At 39.7% G+C, this 20,230-nt stretch overlaps 1 protein-coding gene across 3 annotated transcripts in view; it reads left to right on the top strand.

Annotated features, from left to right (window-relative positions):
- Nucleotides 1–20,230, top strand: part of SNW1 (SNW domain containing 1) — a 44,439-nt gene that overhangs the window by 20,145 nt on the left and 4,064 nt on the right. For 2 of the 3 annotated variants that reach the window (XM_010382728.2, XM_030931534.1), the window contains exons 4-11: nt 2,658–2,753; nt 2,835–2,941; nt 4,667–4,771; nt 5,712–5,781; nt 6,728–6,793; nt 9,114–9,230; nt 10,579–10,720; nt 19,042–19,138. In XM_010382728.2, coding sequence (XP_010381030.1) covers nt 2,658–2,753; nt 2,835–2,941; nt 4,667–4,771; nt 5,712–5,781; nt 6,728–6,793; nt 9,114–9,230; nt 10,579–10,720; nt 19,042–19,138 — 800 coding nt within the window. The remainder of the gene's footprint in view (nt 1–2,657; nt 2,754–2,834; nt 2,942–4,666; nt 4,772–5,711; nt 5,782–6,727; nt 6,794–9,113; nt 9,231–10,578; nt 10,721–19,041; nt 19,139–20,230) is intronic. The other variant, XM_010382729.2, reaches the window with a different exon arrangement.

The following is a 20,230-nucleotide window of genomic DNA, read 5'->3' as shown; positions in this document are numbered from 1 at the left end:
GGTATTTTTTTCTAGTATTGTTATATAATTTTCAGCTTATGGTTGTATAGGTTTTTCCATGCTGAGAGGAAATAAGACTTTTGAGGCAGTTAGTAGCTGTATGATCTTAATGTACTGAACCTCACTCTTTTCAGTAGAGTGAGCTTTTATGGTCCCTTCCAAAATCAACACTCTTAGAGTATGGTGACACTAATAACTCACATATCAGTAGTACATGTTTTTTGCTAAATCATCTTAGGCTTTCTTACTTGATCCCTTTTCTCATTCCTGAGAAAAACAAGCTGGAGATTTTAGTGTATAGCCATGAGATAGTTTTTTCTGGGAAATCAGTAGCTTATAGAAAGTTCTGTAGGGCCTAAAATATAAATTTATTTATTTATTCATTCATCTATCCATTCTTTAAAATAGAGTTGGGTCTTGCCGTGTTGCCCTGGCTGGTCTCGAATTCCTGGGCTCAAGCTATCCTCCAACCTTGGCCTTCCAAAATGCTGTGATTATGGGCGTGAGTCACTGTTCCCGACCTATAAACACCTTTAGCTAGCGTGTAACAGAATATCTCTAAAATTCATTTATTTATTCACTTGTACAAAAAATATTGATCAAATATCTCCTGTGGACCAGTCATCATTATAAGCACAGGAGAGACTTTTTTTTTTTTGAGACAGAGTTTTGCTCTTGTTGCTCAGGCTGGAGTGTAATGGCATGATCTCGGCTCACCGCAACCTCCGCCGCCTGGGTTCGAGCGATTCTCCTGCCTCAGCCTCCCATGTAGCTGGGATTACAGGCACCCACCACCATGCCCAGCTAATTTTGCCATTTTTAGGAGAGACAGGGTTTCACCATGTTGTTCAGGCTGGTCTTGAAATCCTGACCTCAGGTAATCCACCCGCTTTGGCCTCCCAAAGTGCTGGGATTACAGGCGTGAGCCCCCGCGCCCAGCCCTGTTTTTATTGTTTTAATAGGGGAGACATAATAAACAAGTAGATAATTCCATGCTGTGAACAGTCTTGATCACAGTAAACAGTGCTATGGAGCAAATGGTTGGGTCGGGAGGGGTTGCTACCAAGGCAATCAGAAGAAGCCTCGGTAAAGGAGGGCCTTCTTTGATCTGAGACGGACAGATTGAGAGCTTACTTGAAGAATGATAAACAGAACTCTGTAAAGGCCTGGAACTGGAAAAAAGTATGTTATGTTCAAGAAACAGAAGGTGAGCTAGTGTGACTGAAGCATAATTAGTGAGAAAGTGAGAGTTAGTTGTAAGGGGAGATTGAAGGCATAGGCAAAGTCAGGTCAAGTTGCATAAACCGTAAAGTGGCTCACACTTTTTTGCTCTGTTGTTTGGAGTAGAAAATTAGAAATACATGCATTTCCTTTAAATTGTTTTAAAGAATGATGTATGATAGACTTATTAATGTAAGACTTTGGCAGTGGTAAACAATTCTACAAAAAGAAATTTGTTGAAAATCTCAAGTGCCTAGGAATTTCATTTTCATTGATATTCATAAGTTGTCCTTTCTTTTTATGTACCTCAAAGAATTTCTGATGAAAGCATTAAAGGTAGAATGCCTATTATTTATTGAATTTTCTGTATCTCTCTTTTTTTTTTTTTTTTTTTTTTGAGACAGTTTCTTCCTCTGTCACCCAGGCTGGAGTGGAGTGGTACACTCTTGGCTCACTGCAAGCTCCACCTCCCGGGTTAAAGCCATTCTCCTGCCTCAGCCTCCCAAGTAGCTGGGACTACAGGTGCTAACCACCACGCCTGGCTAATTTTTTGTGTTTTTAGTAGAGACCCGGTTTCACCATGTTAGCTAGGATGGTTTCAATCTCCTGACCTCATGATCCACCCGCCTCAGCCTCCCAAAGTGCTGGGATTACAGGCATGAGCCACCGCACCCGGCTCCTCTGTATCTCTTTTTTACTTTAAAATATGCCATGTAACTTTTTATGAAAATATTTAAGAAGTATAGATGGACCTGAAAGTAACCAATACTCTATTTGTTAAGAGCCTGCCACATCAGTGTCAGCCTAATAAAAACAATGTTGGGCCTAGTAGAAGTCATGTAACAGGCCTCAGTTTGGATAATGGATATAAAATAAGTTGTATATGTAGAATATATTTTTATTTTTATTTTTTTCTTTTATCTTTTCATGGAAGAAAGCGTTCTGGGTTTTTTATCTATGGCACATGTTTATTTTCTTAGTCTAATAGAGTTGATGACAAAAAAGAGAAGCATTATAAGTAGGATGAGGTCAATAAAATTTTTCAGGCCCAGTGAATTTGGAAATTATTTGGTAACCTGACTTAAATTCTGATGAGTTTGTAATCCAAGATAATGGTGCTATAGGTAATTTATATTATCATTAATTTCAAGTTCTAGTAATCATCGATGCACGATTTTGTTGACATGGTTTATTTGGATACTGACTTGATTAGAAGATCTCAATTTAAATGCATGAGGTCAAGGGAAAATTATTGACTTACAGCCAAGGTAGCAATTTGTGTATATATTTTAAACTTCCTTGGTTTTAAAATCTAAAAGATAATATCTGAGTGTCCTAAATTTTTAAGTGTGCTGAGAAAACATACCTGAAATGGCTAATGAGGTTTCTTTTCATTGTTTGCTTTTTTTAAGCCTGCTTGTGTTTGAACATTTTAGGTCATTTATAGCAAATACACTGACCTGGTTCCAAAGGAGGTTATGAATGCAGATGATCCAGACCTGCAAAGGCCCGATGAAGAAGCTATTAAAGAGGTAACTGGGAATTGATATATTCGATGACTGTTTACATCCTGATTAACTTCCAGACTCTCAATGTGATATTTCCTATTTCAGATAACAGAAAAGACAAGAGTAGCCTTAGAAAAATCTGTATCACAGAAGGTCGCCGCAGCCATGCCAGTTCGGGCAGCTGACAAACTGGCTCCTGCTCAGTATATCCGGTATGAATCATGCCTAGAAGACTTAGTTTCATTTTGAACTTGATTCAGCTTGAGGGGTCATGGTATTCTTTCACTAACCCACTTAGCAACCATTATGAATGCATTGTTTTGAATAATGACTTGAAGCGTGTGTGCTCTCTTTGCAGACAGTTGAAAGCAGAATTTTTTAAGGTGTCCACTTTGGTTTTTGTTTGTTTTCTGAGATAAGGTCTCTCCTTTGCCCAGGCTGGAGTACAGTGACACCAACATGGCTCGCTTTAGCACCCACCTCCTGGGCTCAAGTGATCCTCCTGCCTTGATGCCACCATGCCTGGCTAATATTTTAATTTTTTGTAGAGACAGGGTCTTGCTGTGATGCTCAGACTGTTCTCAAACTCCTGGGCTCAAGCAGTCCTCCTGCCCTGTCATCCCAAAGTGCTGAGATTACAGACTTGAGCAACCACACTTGGCCTCTTTCTATGCTTTTTTTTTTTTTTTTTTTTTTTTTTTGAGACAGAGTCTTGCTCTGTTGCCCCGGCTGGAGTGCAGTGGTGTGATCTTGGCTCACTGTAACCTCTGCTTCCCAAGAGAGTCTTCTGCCTCAGCCTCCCGAGTAGCTGAGATTAAGGTAACCACCACCATACCTGGCTAATTTTTGTATTTTTTTTAGTAGAGACACGGTTTCACCACGTTGGCCAGGCTGGTCTCGAATTTCTGACCTCAAATAATCCATCCTCCTCAACCTCCCAAAGTGCCGAGATTATGGGCGTGAGCCACTGTGCCCAGCCTATGCTCTTTTCTTTCTTGCTTGCTTGCTTTTTTTTTTTTTTTTGAGATGGAGTTTTGCTCTGTCACGCAGTCTCGCTCTGTCATGCAGGCTGGAATGCAATGACACGATCTTGGTTCGCTGCAACCTCTGCTTCCTGGGTTCAAGCGAGTCTCCTGCCTCAGCCTCCTGAGTAGCTGGGATTACAGGCTTGCACCACCATGCTCAGCTAATTTTTGTATTTTTAGTAGAGACAGGGTTTCACTACGTTGGCCAGGCTGGTCTCAAACTCCTGACCTCAGATGATCCGCCCACCTCGCCCTCACAAAGTGCTGAGATTACAGGCATGAGCCACCCGGCCTGGCCCTATGCTATTTTCAAATTATATTTTTTATTTTTAGAAATTAACAATTACTTGTGGTGTATGACCTAAATCACAATTATTATTTATAGGTAATAGATATCTTTATAATACTTGTAAATTTTGAGACGTTTCACTTGACTAAATCTGCATAGAGAGATGAATCGCATACAGATATTAAGGGAAAATTCAGAGTTGGTAGGGCTGCTGTCATTATTTTTTTCTCTGTTTTATAACCTAGGATTAATTAAAAACTGCTAACTGTAAGTTGCCTGCTGGGATTATTATGAGTGTTTTTTCCTCAGATGCAGGCATACCAAATAGGTACTATTTTCTAGACTGCTTGTCTGTGAAACTGAACACTGCACCTTCCATGTTGGAAAACGTATGAGGATGGGTTATTTGCAAACTAATACCACTCAAGTTTTTTACTGTAACTCGTAATTTATGTTCTTTTATCCCTCTTGCTGTCTGCTTTGTCTAAATATTATGTTAATTTTCTGTTAATACTTTGCGAAAGGAATTGAAAATGTAGTCTAGCTTAAGATTGTAATAGAAGGAAAGTACCTACTGAAAGCTTGAACTAATTACACCTTTAGTTTTTATCTGCTTTCTTCAGATATACACCATCTCAGCAAGGAGTGGCATTCAACTCTGGAGCTAAACAGAGGGTTATTCGGATGGTAGAAATGCAGAAAGATCCAATGGAGCCTCCAAGGTTCAAGTAAGTAAAAAGGAATAGGCTACTAATACACACAATAATATGGATGAATCTCAAAACGATTATGCTGAGTGAAAGAAGCCAGACGAAAACAAGTACATACAGTATGATTCCATTTATATAAAACTCCAGGAAATGCAAACTAACCTGTAGTTACAGAAAGATCGGTGGTTGCCTCTGGGGAAGGAGGTAGGGACAGAGAGGAGATGAGAGGGACAAGAGGAATAGGCAAGGGGCAAGCAGAAACTTTTGGGGATGATAGACATGTTCACTATCTTGCTTGTGATGATGATTTCACAGGTGCATATTTGTGTCAAAATTTAATCAAATTATGTACTTTAAATATATATACCTAGTAAATGTCAATTATCTTAATAAACCTGCCTTTTTTTTTTTGAGACAGAGTCTTACTCTGTCACCCAGGCTAGAGTGCAGTGGCACCATCTCAGCTCACTGCAAGCTCCGCCTCCTGGGTTCATGCCATTCTCCTGCCTTGGCCTCCTGAATAGCTGGGACTGCAGGTGCCTGTCACAATGCCCAGCTAATTTTTTATATATTTAGTAGAGACGAGGTTTCACCATGTTAGCCAGGATAGTCTCGATCTCCTGACCTCAGGCGATCTGCCCACCTCGGCCTCCCTAAGTGCTGTAATTACAGGTGTGAGCCACCGCACCCAGCCTCAAGCTGCTTTTTAAAATGGAAAAAAGGTATATTACTCTGCAAAATGACAGTAATGTTGTGGAGGTGGGATGAGTAACAGTTTCAAAGTTGGCCAAGTTTTATTCATTGTCGAAGTGGAGTGGTAAGTGTATATCATTATACAATCTCTGTTTTTGTCTGTGTTTGAAACTTTTATGCAAGAAAAAGGAGGGGAGACTTGGTATGGTGACTAAAAGGGAGGAAACTATATCACTCTGTGGTTGTGTTTTGATTTATACTTCAGGATTAATAAGAAAATTCCCCGGGGACCACCTTCTCCTCCTGCACCTGTCATGCATTCTCCTAGCCGAAAGGTATTCTTTGCTGTAGTCCAAAATCTTTTTTTCTACTTACAGTTGTTAATTTTATAGATAACCTCCCTATGCCTGTACAGGTGCATGTCACCACATTGACTTGTAGTTTCTTTTTTTATTTTTCAAGATGAAGTTTCAAGAATGCTTATGAGAATGTATATAACATGTTAGCTATACGTTTTGTTATTAGTAACCCAAACCCTACTTTTAATGGAATGGACAGGGTCTGCTGTTTCAGTTAAAGGATGTTATTGGAAATGAATATATGGGTTTATTAGGTCCCTGATAATTTGAGTGACTTTTTAAGATATGTTTTGTTAATCAAAAGAACAATTTTTCATCCAAAAGAAGTCACATTGGCCAGGCATGGTGGCTCACGCCTGTAATCCCAGCACTTTGGGAGGCCGAGGCGGACGGATCACCTGAGGTCAGGAGCTCAAGACCAGCCTGACCAACATGGAGAAACCCCGTCTCTACTTAAAAAAAAAAAAAAAAAAAAAATAGCCGGGCGTGGTGGCGCATGCCTATAATCCCAGCTACTTGGGAGGCTGAGGCAGGAGAATCACTTGAACCCAGGAGGTGGAGGTTGTGGTGAGCTGAGATCGCACCATTGCACTCCAGCCTGGGCAACAAAAGCGAAACTCCGTCTCAATTAAAAAAAAAGAAAAAAGAAGTCGCATCACTTTAAATATGGAAAAATACTAGCCAACATTTATAACTGTCAAGAATAATTTCTAGATTATTTTTCATTTTTCCCACTAGTTCAAAGTTATTACTAGAATTATATGGTAAACTAATGCTAGCAAACAAATGGACTGTTGGCCTTTTACTGTGTCTGTGCATATGTCAGTGTATATGGAGCTATCTTTGAAGATAAAGATTATACTTAAGATTTACTTTGTAGACTATAAATCTAAACCTGTCTCTTCTTTCACTCTTCTCTCAGATGACTGTAAAGGAACAACAAGAGTGGAAGATTCCTCCTTGTATTTCTAACTGGAAAAATGCAAAGGTAATTAAGTTGTCAAATCAGTCTCTGTTAGTATTATAACCTACTGGAAAACACCAATAAAACAACTACAGCCTGCGTAACTGTAGTTGAAACAACACATGGCTTAACTGAGTATTTTCAAAAAGGAATGCCCAATTTGGTGACTTTTTTAATGTAATAGAAATGTTAGTATGCCAGGCACATGAATACCATGTCAGTTTTCTTTTTTTTTTTTTTTTTTTTTTTTTTTGATATGGAGTCTCGCTTTGTCACTAGGCTGGAGTACAGTGGCATGATCTCAGCTCACTGCAACCTCTGCCTCCCAGATTGTAGCAATTGCCCTGCCCCAGCCTCCTGAGTAGCTGGGACTACAGGCGCAAGCCACCACACCCGGCTAATTTTTTGTATTTTAGTAGAAATGGAGTTTCACTCTGTTGGCCAGGATGGTCTTAATCTCCTGACCTTGTGATCCGCTGGCCTTGGCCAACCAAAGGGCTGGGATTGCAGGTGTGAGCCACCGCACCTGGCCCCATATCAGTTCTTTTAGTGAATTGTAGCTAGCAGAAACACATAGAGAAGGAATAAGTATAATAAAGTGCCATGTAAATACAAGATGGTATTTAGAAAATTCAAATTTATGTCTAAAAATTGTTTCCAAAAGAAAGTAAACTGGTATAAGAGATTATATGACAAGAACAGAGTAAATGTTTGGATACTTTAAGTGCTTTTATATTCAACTACTTGGCTCTGTAGTAGTGAAGGCTTAAGCTATATGTCTCTAATAATCGCCAAAGTTTCTAGGAGTTGTTAAGAAATCTGTTGATTGTGGGATAGATTTCCTAATTATTCTTTCCTCTTCCCTGAATCATAGTTCATGGTTTTACTTTTGATGGATAAAGAAGGCCATTTCAGGTTTCTTAAGAGAATTTATGTACTCACCGTAAACAAAGAGGTTGTTGACTGGTCTGATTCGAGTTGATGAATATTATGTAACTGGATGGTATCTTGAGCTGGTTCTGAAATGCTTCATTTTTATGAGACCATGGACTTAAAGGTCAACATTTGAGAGACTAGTCAGGTACCTGGAAAATAAAACTAAGCCTGAAAGTTACATAGATATTCAAGTATAGTTCTTGAGTTATTGAAATGGGATGCAAAGTTTTAGAATGTAGAATATCAGTGGTTTAGCAAACTTTTTTTCTTTTTTTTCTTTTTTTTTTTTTTGAGACAGGGTCTCGCTCTGTTGCCCAGGCTGGAGTATAGTGGTGTGATCATGGCTCACTGCAGCCTCAACCTCCCAGGCTCAGGCATTCCTCCTACCTCAGCCTCCCAAGTAGTTGGGACCACAAGTATGCCCCACCATGCCTGGCTACTTTTTTGTATTTTTGGTGGAGACAGGGTTTCACCATGTTGCCAGGCTGGTCTTGAACTCCTGGGCTCAAGCAGTCTACCTGCCTTGGCCTCCCAAAGTGTTGAGATTACAGGCTTGAGCTACTGCACCCAGCCTTTTTTTTTTTCTATTTACTAAAACTTCAGGGTTTTAAGAATATAACAGATCATTAAGACAGTACAGCAGATTTAACTTCCTATAGATACTAAGATTATAGTGATTTATTCTGCCTTTGTTTGACTGTTACATTTATTTGAGGAGCAACTGTTGAGCTGTTTGACACTGATTTCCTTTTATTAAAATCCACAATTATCAGCACAAGTATCTGTTTTTCCAGAGCCTAGTCGTCCACTTATTACCTGTATGACCTTGGGGATGTTACCAAAGCATCAGTGAAATGGACACAATAATGTTAGAAGCTTTATAGAGTTATTATGAAGGTTAAATGAGACCATAGATATGTTTGATCTTCTGCATAAAGCACTCATTGATAGCTGCTGTTAATTTTGCATCATTGTGAAGAAAGATATAAGGAAAAAGAACCCCAGTTAAGTGGGTCTTAAAATGTGAGCATATTTTAATTTTATTTTAGCCAGGCTTGATGGCTCATGCCTGTAATCCCAGCACTTTGGGAGGCCGAGGGTGGATCACCTGAGGTCAAGAATTCAAAACCACCCTGGCCAACATGGTGAAACTCCATCTCTACTAAAAATACAAAAACTAGCGGAGTGTAGTGGCGCACGCCTGTAGTCCCAGCTAGTTGGGAGGCTGAGGTGGGAGACTCACTTGAACCCAGGAGACAGAAGTAGCAGTGAGCCAAGATGGCACCCCTGCACTCCAGCCAGGGTGACAGAGCCAAGACTTCAGCTCGAAAAAAATTAAATTAATTTAACTTCAAATAATTAATTGAAGCACTTCTGTGACTGGGTTTTCTGTCTACTTTCACCCTAGGGTTATACAATTCCGTTAGACAAACGTCTGGCTGCTGATGGAAGAGGACTACAGACAGTACACATAAATGAAAATTTCGCCAAACTGGCAGAAGCCCTCTACATTGCTGATCGGAAGGTTGGTTTATTATAATTTGTTTAATGCTCTTGTTACTTTTAAAATCCATTCTTGGTTACCTAAGGTGCTGATAATTTAACTATAGTACCAAGCACCCAGAGAGAGTCTCACCCATGGTACGTGTGTCAGAAATGGCAGCTGCTAGTTGGCAGCTCTCTGCATGCTCCCAGTCTTTGTAGATGTGTACATACACCCCACAGTAGTGATCCAGCTCCCTCACAACATGCCAGAATAATGGTTTGCTGGGATGATCCCATTTTATGAAGATTGCTAGGTTTCGTAATTCTTGATTTCAAATTTTCCTGTATTTTAGATGTCGATGTCCCACAAAAAGACAGTTGCAGGCAAAGACAGATAAACATTCTAATGAATGCTACATAAAATGGCGTTCATAGCATTGGCTGTCTATTAATATTACATAATGTATTAAATATTATGGAATTAGGCCAGGCACAATGGCTCATGCATATAATCCCAGCACTTTGGGAGGCCAAGGCTGGTGGATTCCTTGAGATCGAGAGTTCAAGACCAGCCTGGCCAATGTGGTGACACTCCATCTCTACTAAAAATACAAACATTAGCTGGTGTGCACCTGTAATCCCAGCTACTTGGGAGGCTGAGGCAGGAGAATATCTTGAACCCAGGAGGTGGCAGTTGCAGTAAGCCAAGATCACACCACTGCACTCCAGGCTGGGCAGCAGAGTAAGACACTTCATCTCAAAAAATATATATAAATATAAATATTGTGGAATTAATACATGATATTGAAGTTCACACGCATCATAGCATGTGTTTAGAACATAAAAAAAGTCTTCTGTATCACAGTGAGTACTCTTATAAAAATTATCTAGCAGATGTAAGTTAAGATTTTATCTTGAGTTGACTTGATTCATTTTGAAAATGTAACCAGTCCCTTTTTATTTATTTATTTTTTTTTGAGATGTATCTCACTATGTTGCCTAGGCTGGTCCCAAGCTCCTGAGCTCAAGCAGTCCTTCCACCCTGGCTTCCCAAAGTGCTAGGATTACAGGAGAGAGGCACTATGCCTGGCTTTACTTTTGTTTTTTAGATTGTTTCTGAGAAAGCATTAGTGAAACACTTGATTTACAAGATTAATTGGGGTCACTATAATTTCAATCACTAAAATATTCCCAGAGAGGAAAGCTGACCTTGCAGTGTCTTCCAGGCAGGATATCTTTTAGTGGACAAGATTCTTTGTTTTAATTAGCAGTAACAAATCTGAATTCTGTATGATTACTCTTACTAGCCAGATTTTAGGGAGTTGGATGATAGCCATAAATATTTATCCCATGATAGTGCCCTGTTTAACATGTGGCTTTACTAACAGGCTCGCGAAGCTGTGGAAATGCGTGCCCAAGTAGAGAGAAAAATGGCTCAGAAAGAGAAGGAAAAACACGAAGAGAAACTTAGAGAAATGGCTCAGAAAGCCAGGGAGAGAAGAGCCGGGATCAAAACTCACGTGGAAAAAGGTATGACATTCTCATTACTGAATTGAATTTTACTTGGTGAACAAAATACATCTATTTTAGAAAATCTTTTTTTTCCTACTGCATATAAAGTTAGGTACATATAAGCAAAATTTAGATACTTCAGATATAGTATAGAAATGGAGAGTAATCTCTGCCTTAGTAAGCTGAAGCAACAGGAGATAATAAAAAAGTGGGTCTTCAGTTTGGGACTGTACCAGAAGTTTTTAAACTTCTGAGCAATGTACTTTTAAAAATTGCATTATTACTCAAATGATAGGCTTGATTTTCTCTTATTTTAATCTCAAAACTTAAATTAGGTATCTAACTGAATAATTCAGCTCCCTCATATGGTGAAATAATCCGGAGTTTTTCTACCTTGTAGGCTCTAGTGCATTTCTCATCATTAAATCTGCCAGTATTTTCTCTCTGACTTTACTTAGTGGTCTACATTGGTGTATTAATTCAATTAGAGTGGGAAGTCGAGTCCTAATTATAATTCAAGAAATTCTGTGAGGGTGGTTTTTTTCATTACTGAATTCTTACCTGGTACATTTATTCATTCTTTCATCTATTTAGTTCATATTGAGCATCTGCTGTGTGCAAGGTTCTCTTTTAGACACAAGGTGTTTTTGCTAGACAGTGGGTAGGGGGATGGGATATAACAGTCAACATTCTAGTGAGTGTAGGCAGACAAAAGTTAATGATGTAGTATAGTAAAAGGTAATAATTGATATGGAGGAAAAATAATACAGGGAAGGAGGATATAAAATTGCCGGAAGGTGAGAGTGGTCAAATAGCCCTCACTTCTGAGATGGTACTGTTAGCAGAAATACTTGAAGGAAGTAAGGAAGCAAACTATGTAGATTTCTGGGGGAAGAGCATCCCACACAGAAGGGTCAGCAAGTACACTACTGAGATGGGAGTATGCCTAGTGTGGCTCAAGGAAGAGCAGGCAGGCCAATATGACTGGATTGTATGAGAAAGAAGGGGATAAGTAGGAGATGAGGTGTCAGAATATTTAGGGCAGGTGGGAAGAGTAGTGGCCAGATCATGTATGGCCTTTTAACCTAAAGTTAAAGCTTTTATGACAAGTGAAAAGGGAAGCAATTGCAGGGTTTTGAGCATAGTGATGTGACCTGACATATTGTTTTCCAGCTTTATTGAGGTATAATTGACAAACATTGTATAAAATATACAACATGATGTTTTAATATACACTGTGAAATATTCACCACTGTCAAGCTAATTAACTTACCAGTCATCTCTTATAGTTACTTTTTAAATTTTTTGGTGAGAACATTTAAGATCTACTCTCTTAGCAAATTTCAAATATACAATGTAGTACTGTTAACTATAGTTACCATACAGCATTTTAGATCTCCAGAAGTTACTCATCCTGCATAAATGAGATTTCGTACCATATGACCATTTCCCCAACATAGATTTTTAAAAGACCTCCCTGGCTGCTGTGTTAAAAATAGAATACTGTGGAATGAGCATGGGCTAATGCCTTCCAAATAAACTGTAAGAGAGATGGTAACAAGAGGTAGCAAAAACATGGTCCCATATTGGACGTATTTTGGTAGTAGAGTTGACAAAATTTGCTTATGGATTAGGTGGAGATACGAGAAAGAAGTAGGAGTTAAGGATGACTCCAGAACTTTTATCCTAAGCAGTTGGGAGGGATTAAATTGCCAACTTCTCAGGATAAAAGTAAATGTTACTTTTGTTTACTAATATTGGGAAGACTGCAGGAGGAACATGTTTGGGAGGGAATGATGAAGAATTTAATACAGTTAAGGATATGTTAAGTTTAAGATGGAGGTGCCAGATAATTGGTTACAGGAGTCTAGAGTTCAACCATAGGGAAATAACCAGAGTTTTAAGTAGTGATCTACTTCCCTTGGTTATATATGAATGACTTAATAAGGTGAGATATAAATACCTGCCTGGTTGTAGACCTAACCATAGAAGATAATTAGAAGTAAAACTTACTGCATCTGAGTTCTCTAATAAGAAAAAGACAACAGAGGCCGGGCGCGGTGGCTCAAGCCTGTAATCCCAGCACTTTGGGAGGCCGAGACGGGCGGATCACGAGGTCAGGAGATCGAGACCATCCTGGCTAACACGGTGAAACCCCGTCTCTACTGAAAAATACAAAAAGCTAGCCGGGCGAGGTGGCGGGCGCCTGTGGTCCCAGCTACTCCGGAGGCTGAGGCAGGAGAATGGTGTAAACCCGGGAGGCGGAGCTTGCAGTGAGCTGAGATCCGGCCACTGCACTCCAGCCCGGGCGACACAGCGAGACTCCGCCTCAAAAAAAAAAAAAAAAAAAGAAAAAGACAACAGAATGGTTCTCAAGAAATTAAAAATTTTAATGAATCTCTTGCCAGATAGTAGTAAAAACTAACATTTATCAGGTGCTTATTATGGTGGGCACCACTCTGAGTACTTTATTTGTATTATTTCTTAATCCCTGGGGTAACCCTATGTAGTGGTACTATTACTGTGACTGTTTTACAGAGCAGGAAACTAAGGCTCATAGTGATTAAGTAATCTGCCCAGGTCCCACAGTTAATTGGCTATAGAACCAGGATTTGAATCCAGACAGGCTTGCTCCAAATCTTATGCTGTTAACTGTACTCCATTCCCTCAGACAGACGAGGGTAGAAAAAAATGAAGATAGATATAAATGCAGTGGAAATCAAGATCCAGCCAGCCCCTAAGGGAAATAAGCAGACAGTTCTTTATTCAATAGAATCTTTGAAAATACAAGGGAAATATTATGCCTAATTCTTTTTTTCTGATTTTTTAATTATTATTATTATTTTGAGACAGAGTTTTGCTCATGTTGCCTAGGCTGAAGTGCAATGATGCAATCTCAGCTCACTGCAACCTCTGCCTCCCGGGTTCAAGCGATTCTCCTGCCTAAGCCTTCTGAGTAGCTGGGATTAAAGGTATCCATCACCATGCCCAGCTAATTTTTTCTATTATTAGTAGAGATGGGGTTTCACCATATTGGCCAGGCTGGTCTCAAACTCCTGACCTCAGGTGATCCACCTGCCTCAGCCTCTCAAAGTGCTGGGATTACAGGCATGAGCCACCGTACCCAGGCTTTCCTGACATTTTATTATGAAAATTTTCAAACATACAGAAAAGCTGAAAGAATTATATGATGAACACCCATATCTCCTGCCACCTAGATTATACACTTAATTTTTTTTTTTTAAGCAATTAACATTGCTCCCATGAAAGAAAAGCTTAGGAGTTGACAGCTTCACTGCTGAATTCTTCCAAACATTTAAAGAACTAAATACCAGTTCTACTCAAGCTATTCCAAAAAATTGAAGAGAAGGGAATGCTTCCAAATTCATTCTGCAAGGTCATTATTATCCTGACATCAAAACTAGACAAATATACAACAAAAAAGAAAACCACAGGCTAACATCCCTGATAGTCATAGATGCAAAAATCCTTAACAAAATTCTAACAAATAGAACACATTAAAAAAGATTTAACAGCATATTAAAAAAGATCATTCTTCATAATCAGCTGAACTATCCTTCATCCCAAGGATGCAAGGATGGTTCAGTATATGCAAATCAGTAAGTGTGATACCTCACAATAATAGAACCAAAAATGAGAACCATAGCGTCATTTCAATAGAAACTGAAAAAGCATTTGAAAAAAGTCAACATCCCTTCACGATAAAAACTCTCAACAAAGTGAGCTTAGAAGGAACAAAGCTAAAAATATTTAAGGCTATATATGACAAACCCACAGCTGACATACTGAATGGAGAAACATTGAAAGTCTTTACTCGGAGATCTGGAACAAGGCAAGGATGCCCATTTTCACCACTGTAATTCAGCATGGGAATGGAAGTCCTTGCTGGAGGAGTTTAGGCAAGAGAAAGAAATAAAGGGCATCCAGATTGGAAAGGAAGGTTGGGCACAGTGGCTCACACCTGTAATCCCAGCATTTTGGGAGGCTGAGATGGGCAAATCAGTTGAGGTCAGGGGTTCAAGACCACCCTGGCCAACATGGTGAAGCCCTGTCTCTACTAAAAATACAAAAATTAGCTGGGTATGGTGGCGTTCACCTGTAATCCCAGCTACACAGGACGCTGAGTCACAAGAATTGCTTGAGCCCAGGAGGCAGAGGTTACAGCGAGCTGAGATCACGCCACTGTACTCCAGCCTAGGCAGCAAAGCAAGACTCCATCTCAAACCAAAAAAAAAAAAAAAAAAACAAGGAAGACATCAAATTCAACTTTGTCGAAGACAGTATGAATCCTATATTTAGAAAAACCTAATGATACCACCAAAAAACTTAAAACCGATAAACAAATTCAGTAACATTACAAGATGCAAAACCAACATACAAAAATCTGTAGCATTTCTATATACAAATAGCATACCCAAGCTGAAAAACAAGAAGACAGTCCCATTTATAGTAGCTACAAAAAACTACCTAGGAATAAAGTTTTTTTTGTTGTTGTTGTTTTTGGTTTTTTTGATACGGAGTCTCACTCTCGCCCAGGCTGGAATGCAGTGGCGTGATCTCAGCACACTGCAACCTCCGCTTCCCGGGCCCAACCAATCCTTGTGTCTCCGCCTCCCGAGTAGCTGGGACAACAGGCACACACCACCACACCTGGCTAATTTTTTTTTTATTTTTAGTAGAGATGGGATTTCACCATGTTGGCCAGGCTGGTCTCAGACCTCAGGTGATCTGCCTGCCTCGGCCTCCCAAAGTGCTGGTATTACAGGCATGAGTCACTGCATGTGGCCTCCTAGGAATAAACTTAACCAAAGAAGTGAAAGATCACCACAAAGAAAATGATAAGAGACTGATGAAAGTAACTGAAGAGGAGGCTGAGCATGGTGGCTCACATCTGTAATCCCAACACTTTGGGAGGCCAAGGCAGAAGGATTACTTGAGGTCAGGGGTTCAAGACCACCCTGGGCAACATAGACCCAATCTCTTTTTTAGAAAAATAAAATTAAATGTTAAGAACAGAAATTGTAGAAGACACACAAAAAATGGAAAGATAGCCCATGCTCATGAATTGGAAAAATTAGTATTGTTAAAATGTTCATACTACCCAAAGCTAGCTATAGACACAATGCAATCCCTGTCAAAATACCAATGACATTCTTCACAGAAATAGAAAAAACAATACTAAAATTTGTATAGAACCACAAAAAACCCAAACAACCAAAGCAGTCCTGAATGAAAAAAAAAACTGGAGGCATCACACTGCCTGGCTTCAAAGTATACTACAAGGCTATAGTAACCAAAGCAGCATGGTACTGCCATAAAAACAGACACATAGACCAGTGGAACAGAATAGAGAACCCAGAAATAAATGGATTGGCTGTAAATGCATGGAATTTTTGATTGTTTGGAGACAAGGTCTCACTCTGTCATCCAGCCTGGAGTGCAGTGGTATAATCTTAGCTCACTGCAACCTCTGCCTCTCAGGCTCAAGCTGTCCTCCCGCCTTGGCCTCCCAAGTAACTGGGACTAAGGCATGCACCACCACGCCTGGCTAATTTTGGTATTATTTGTAGAGACAGGGTTTTGCCGTTACACCCAGGGTGGTCTCAACCTCCTGGCCTCAAGTGATCCACTCGTCTCGGCCTCCCAAAGTGCATTACAGGCATGAACCACCACCATGCCCAGCCAATGCGTGGATTTTTAACACTGATGCCCAGAGCATACATTGGGGAAAGGATAGTCTCTTCAATAAATAATGCTGTAAAAACCGAATATTCACATGCGAAAAGAATGAAAATAGACCTCTATTTCTTACCACATACAAGAATCAAATCAAAATGCATTAAAGACTTAAACAGTAAGGCCTGAACTATGAAACTACTAGATGAAAACATTGGGGACATGCTTCAGGACATTGGTTTAGGCAAAGATTTTTTGGGTAAAATCTCAAAAGTATAGACAGCAGAAGCAAATATAGACAAATGGGATTGCGTCAAGCTGAAAAGCTTCTGCACAGCAAACAGTCAACAGACTGAAGAGGCCACCTACAGAACGGGAGAAAATGGTTGCAAACTGCATTTTAGAAAGAATTAACAATCAGAATGTACAAGAACTCAATAGCAAAGAAACCAGATAATCTGATTTTAAAATGGGCAAATGATCTGAATAGACAGTCTCAAAAGAAGACATACTTAACGGCCAACAGGTGTATGAAAAAATGTTCAGCATCACCAATCATCAGGAAACTTCAAATCAAAACCATGGTGAAATACTGTGTCACCCCAGTTAAAATGGCTATCACCAAAAGGACAATAACAATGCTGGTGAGGATACAGAAGCAGGGGGATCTTCCACTAGTACATTGTTAGTAAGAATGTAAATTAGTACAGCCACTGTGGAAAACAATATGGCAGTTCTTCAGAAAACTGAAAATAGAACCGCTACACGATCCAGCAATCCACTGCTGGTTATATATCCAAAAGAAAATCAGTATATCAAATCAAAAAGGGATATCTGCACTCCATGTTCATTGTAGTGCTCTTTACAATAACCAAGATACAGAATATGTCCAGTGGGTGAGTGGATAAAGAAAATGTGGTCTATATACACAATGGAATGTTACTCTGCCTTAAAAAGAATGAAAAGTAATTTGCAACAATATGGATGGAACTGAAGATTATTAAGTGAATAAGCCTGGCACAGAAAGACAGATACTGAATCTTCCCACTTGTATGTGGGAGCTAAACAAGTTGGTCTCAGGAAAGTAGAGAGTAGAATGGTGGTTACCAGTGGTTGGGAAGGATGTTGGGGATAGGGAGTGAAGAGAGATTGGTTGATGGTACAAAAATACAGTTAGAAAGAGTAAGTTCTAATGTTCCTTATACAATGGGGTGAATAGTTAATGATAATTTATTGTATATTGCAAAATAGCTAGAAGAGTAGTTAATGATAATTTATTGTATATTGCAAAATAGCTAGAAGATTTATAATGTTCCCAACTCAAATAAATGTTTGAAGTGATGGATATCCTAATTACCCTGATTTGATTATTACACATTTTATTGATGTATCAAATATATATACCCTATAAATATGTATAATTATATATCAATAAAAATAAATTTTAAAAGCAATTAACATTGATAAATTTGCTTTATCACATATTTGCCCATCTGTCCATCTATCCGTCCGATTTACTACATTGCATTTCAACGTAAGTTGAAGACGGCAGTACATTTTACCTTAAATATTTTAGCTGCATGCTTGATTCTAGAATTCACATTCAAAAATTAAACTAATATTATTTATTAGACAAATTAATTGCAAGTAAGGTTTAAAAGGCTGAATGTGACTACAAAGAAGTTTGAAATTTTCTGTCTAAGGTTAAAGAATATTCTCTTGTTCAAAATATTGGCTGGGCGTGGCAGATCACTTGAGGTCAGGAGTTTGAGACTAGCTTGGTGAAACTCCATCTCTACTAAAAATAAAAAATTAGCCTGCATGGTGGTGCGCTCATATAATCCCAGCTACTTGGGAGGTTGAGGCGGCCGAGAAGCAGAGGTTGCAGTGAGCTGAGATCACTCCACTGCACTCCAGCCTGGGCAACAGAGTGAGACTCCTTCTCACACACACAAAAAAAAAACCCAAACAGTCTGGGCGCGGTGGCTCACGCTTGTAATCCTAGCACTTTGGGAGGCCGAGGCGGGCACATCACCTGAGGTTGGGAGTTTGAGACCAGCCTGACCAACATGGAGAAACCCCGTCTCTACTAAAAACACAAAATTAGCTGGGCGTCGTGGCGCATGCCTGTAATCCCAGCTACTTGGGAGGCTGAGGCAGGAGAATCACTTGAACCTGGGAGGTGGAGGTTGCAGTGAGCCGAGATCGCACCATTGTGCTCCAGCCTGGGCAATAAGAGCGAAATTCCATTTCAAAAAAAAAAATTAATGGGGCTGAGTGCAGTGGCTCACAACTGCAACTCCAGCACTTTGGGAGGCCTAGGTGGGAAGATCACTAGAGCCTGGAGTTTGAGACCAGCATCGACAACATAGAGGGACCTCATCTTTACAAAAAATTAAAAAATTAGCCAGGCATGGTGGCACACACCTGTGGTCCCAGGTACTTGGGAGGATGAGGCAGGAGGATCACTTGAATCCAGGAGGTAGAGGCTGCAGTGAACCCATGTTCATGCTACTGCACTCCAGCCTGGGTGACAGAGTGAGACCCTGTCTCTTTAAAAAATTATATATATACACACACGTACACATATGCACACATATAATAGATACTACAGTGAAGTACTTTTCAACTGTTCACAACAGAGGATGGGGAGGCACGTGAGAGGGATGAAATCCGGCATGACAGGCGAAAAGAGAGACAGCATGACCGGAATCTTTCCAGGGCAGCTCCTGATAAGAGGTAGGTGTTATTTAAGATACGTACCAATCATGGAGGCTGGGCACGGTGGCTCACCCCTGTAATCCCAGCACTTTGGGAGGCCGATGTGGGCAGGAGATCGGGACCATCCTGGCTAACATGGTAAAACCCCATGTCTACTAAAAGTACAAAAAATTAGCCGGGCGTGGTCATGGTGGGTGCCTGTAGTCCCAGCTACTTGGGAGACTGAGGCAGAAGAATGGTGTGAACCCGGGAGGCGGAGCTTGCAGTGTGCTGAGATGGTGCCACTGCACTCCAGCCTGGGCAGAGCACGATTCTGTCTCACAAAAAAAATGATAGGTACCAATCATGAAGAGTGGCCTTTTTGTACCTTTTAGAGCAGAGTTTTAGTCCACTAAGATCAGTTTTGCTTCTCTCCCTTTCTTCTTCAGTTTGATAACTTAATACATTAGCACTTAATTTTCTTATACTTAACTTTGTCTTAGCTCTAGTTGACTGTCTTTGGAATTAATCTTTTCTTCCATCACTTAACTCAGAATTGAGAATGATGGGAATATGGAAAACAGAATTGAGATCAGATTTTTGAAAAGGATGTAGTAGTAAATTTGGACTGTTATAGTCGGTTCTTTTCCTACCTTAAATGGTGAGACAAATGGATTATGTGCCTCTTTAGACAGGAAATAAGCTGTCATGCTTTTACTGAGATAATTTTGTATGCATAGTACTGCATCCAGTACAATTGAGGAGAAGAGCAGTTTTGAAAGAAGTGAAAATCAGCTCATTCTTAGCAGAAGTTTAACTTACAGTTCAGAAAGACAGAGCTATCCATAAAATAATTTGAGAAAATTTGCAAAGCACTTTTAGTAAATATAAATGTATGGAACAAACTAAATACATATACGAGGGCATAGAGTAAAGTAGGGATTGGGGAAGTTTATGGCTCACCACAGGCTGAGGACTTAAAGTTCTGAAAAGTAGAGAAAATGCTGCAATACAAAGGTGGAAATCTGAGTGAGGGTTAAATGCAGATATAAAATATTTTCTTCCCAAATGAACAGTTTTCTATGCTCTGATCATCCCATGAGCCTAATACATTTTTCAAGTCATAATTTT

The sequence above is a fragment of the Rhinopithecus roxellana genome, chromosome 5 (genome assembly GCF_007565055.1).
Source record: "Rhinopithecus roxellana isolate Shanxi Qingling chromosome 5, ASM756505v1, whole genome shotgun sequence".
In the NCBI taxonomy this organism is placed as follows: Eukaryota; Metazoa; Chordata; class Mammalia; order Primates; family Cercopithecidae; genus Rhinopithecus; species Rhinopithecus roxellana.
This window is presented reverse-complemented; position numbering and strand designations above follow the sequence as displayed.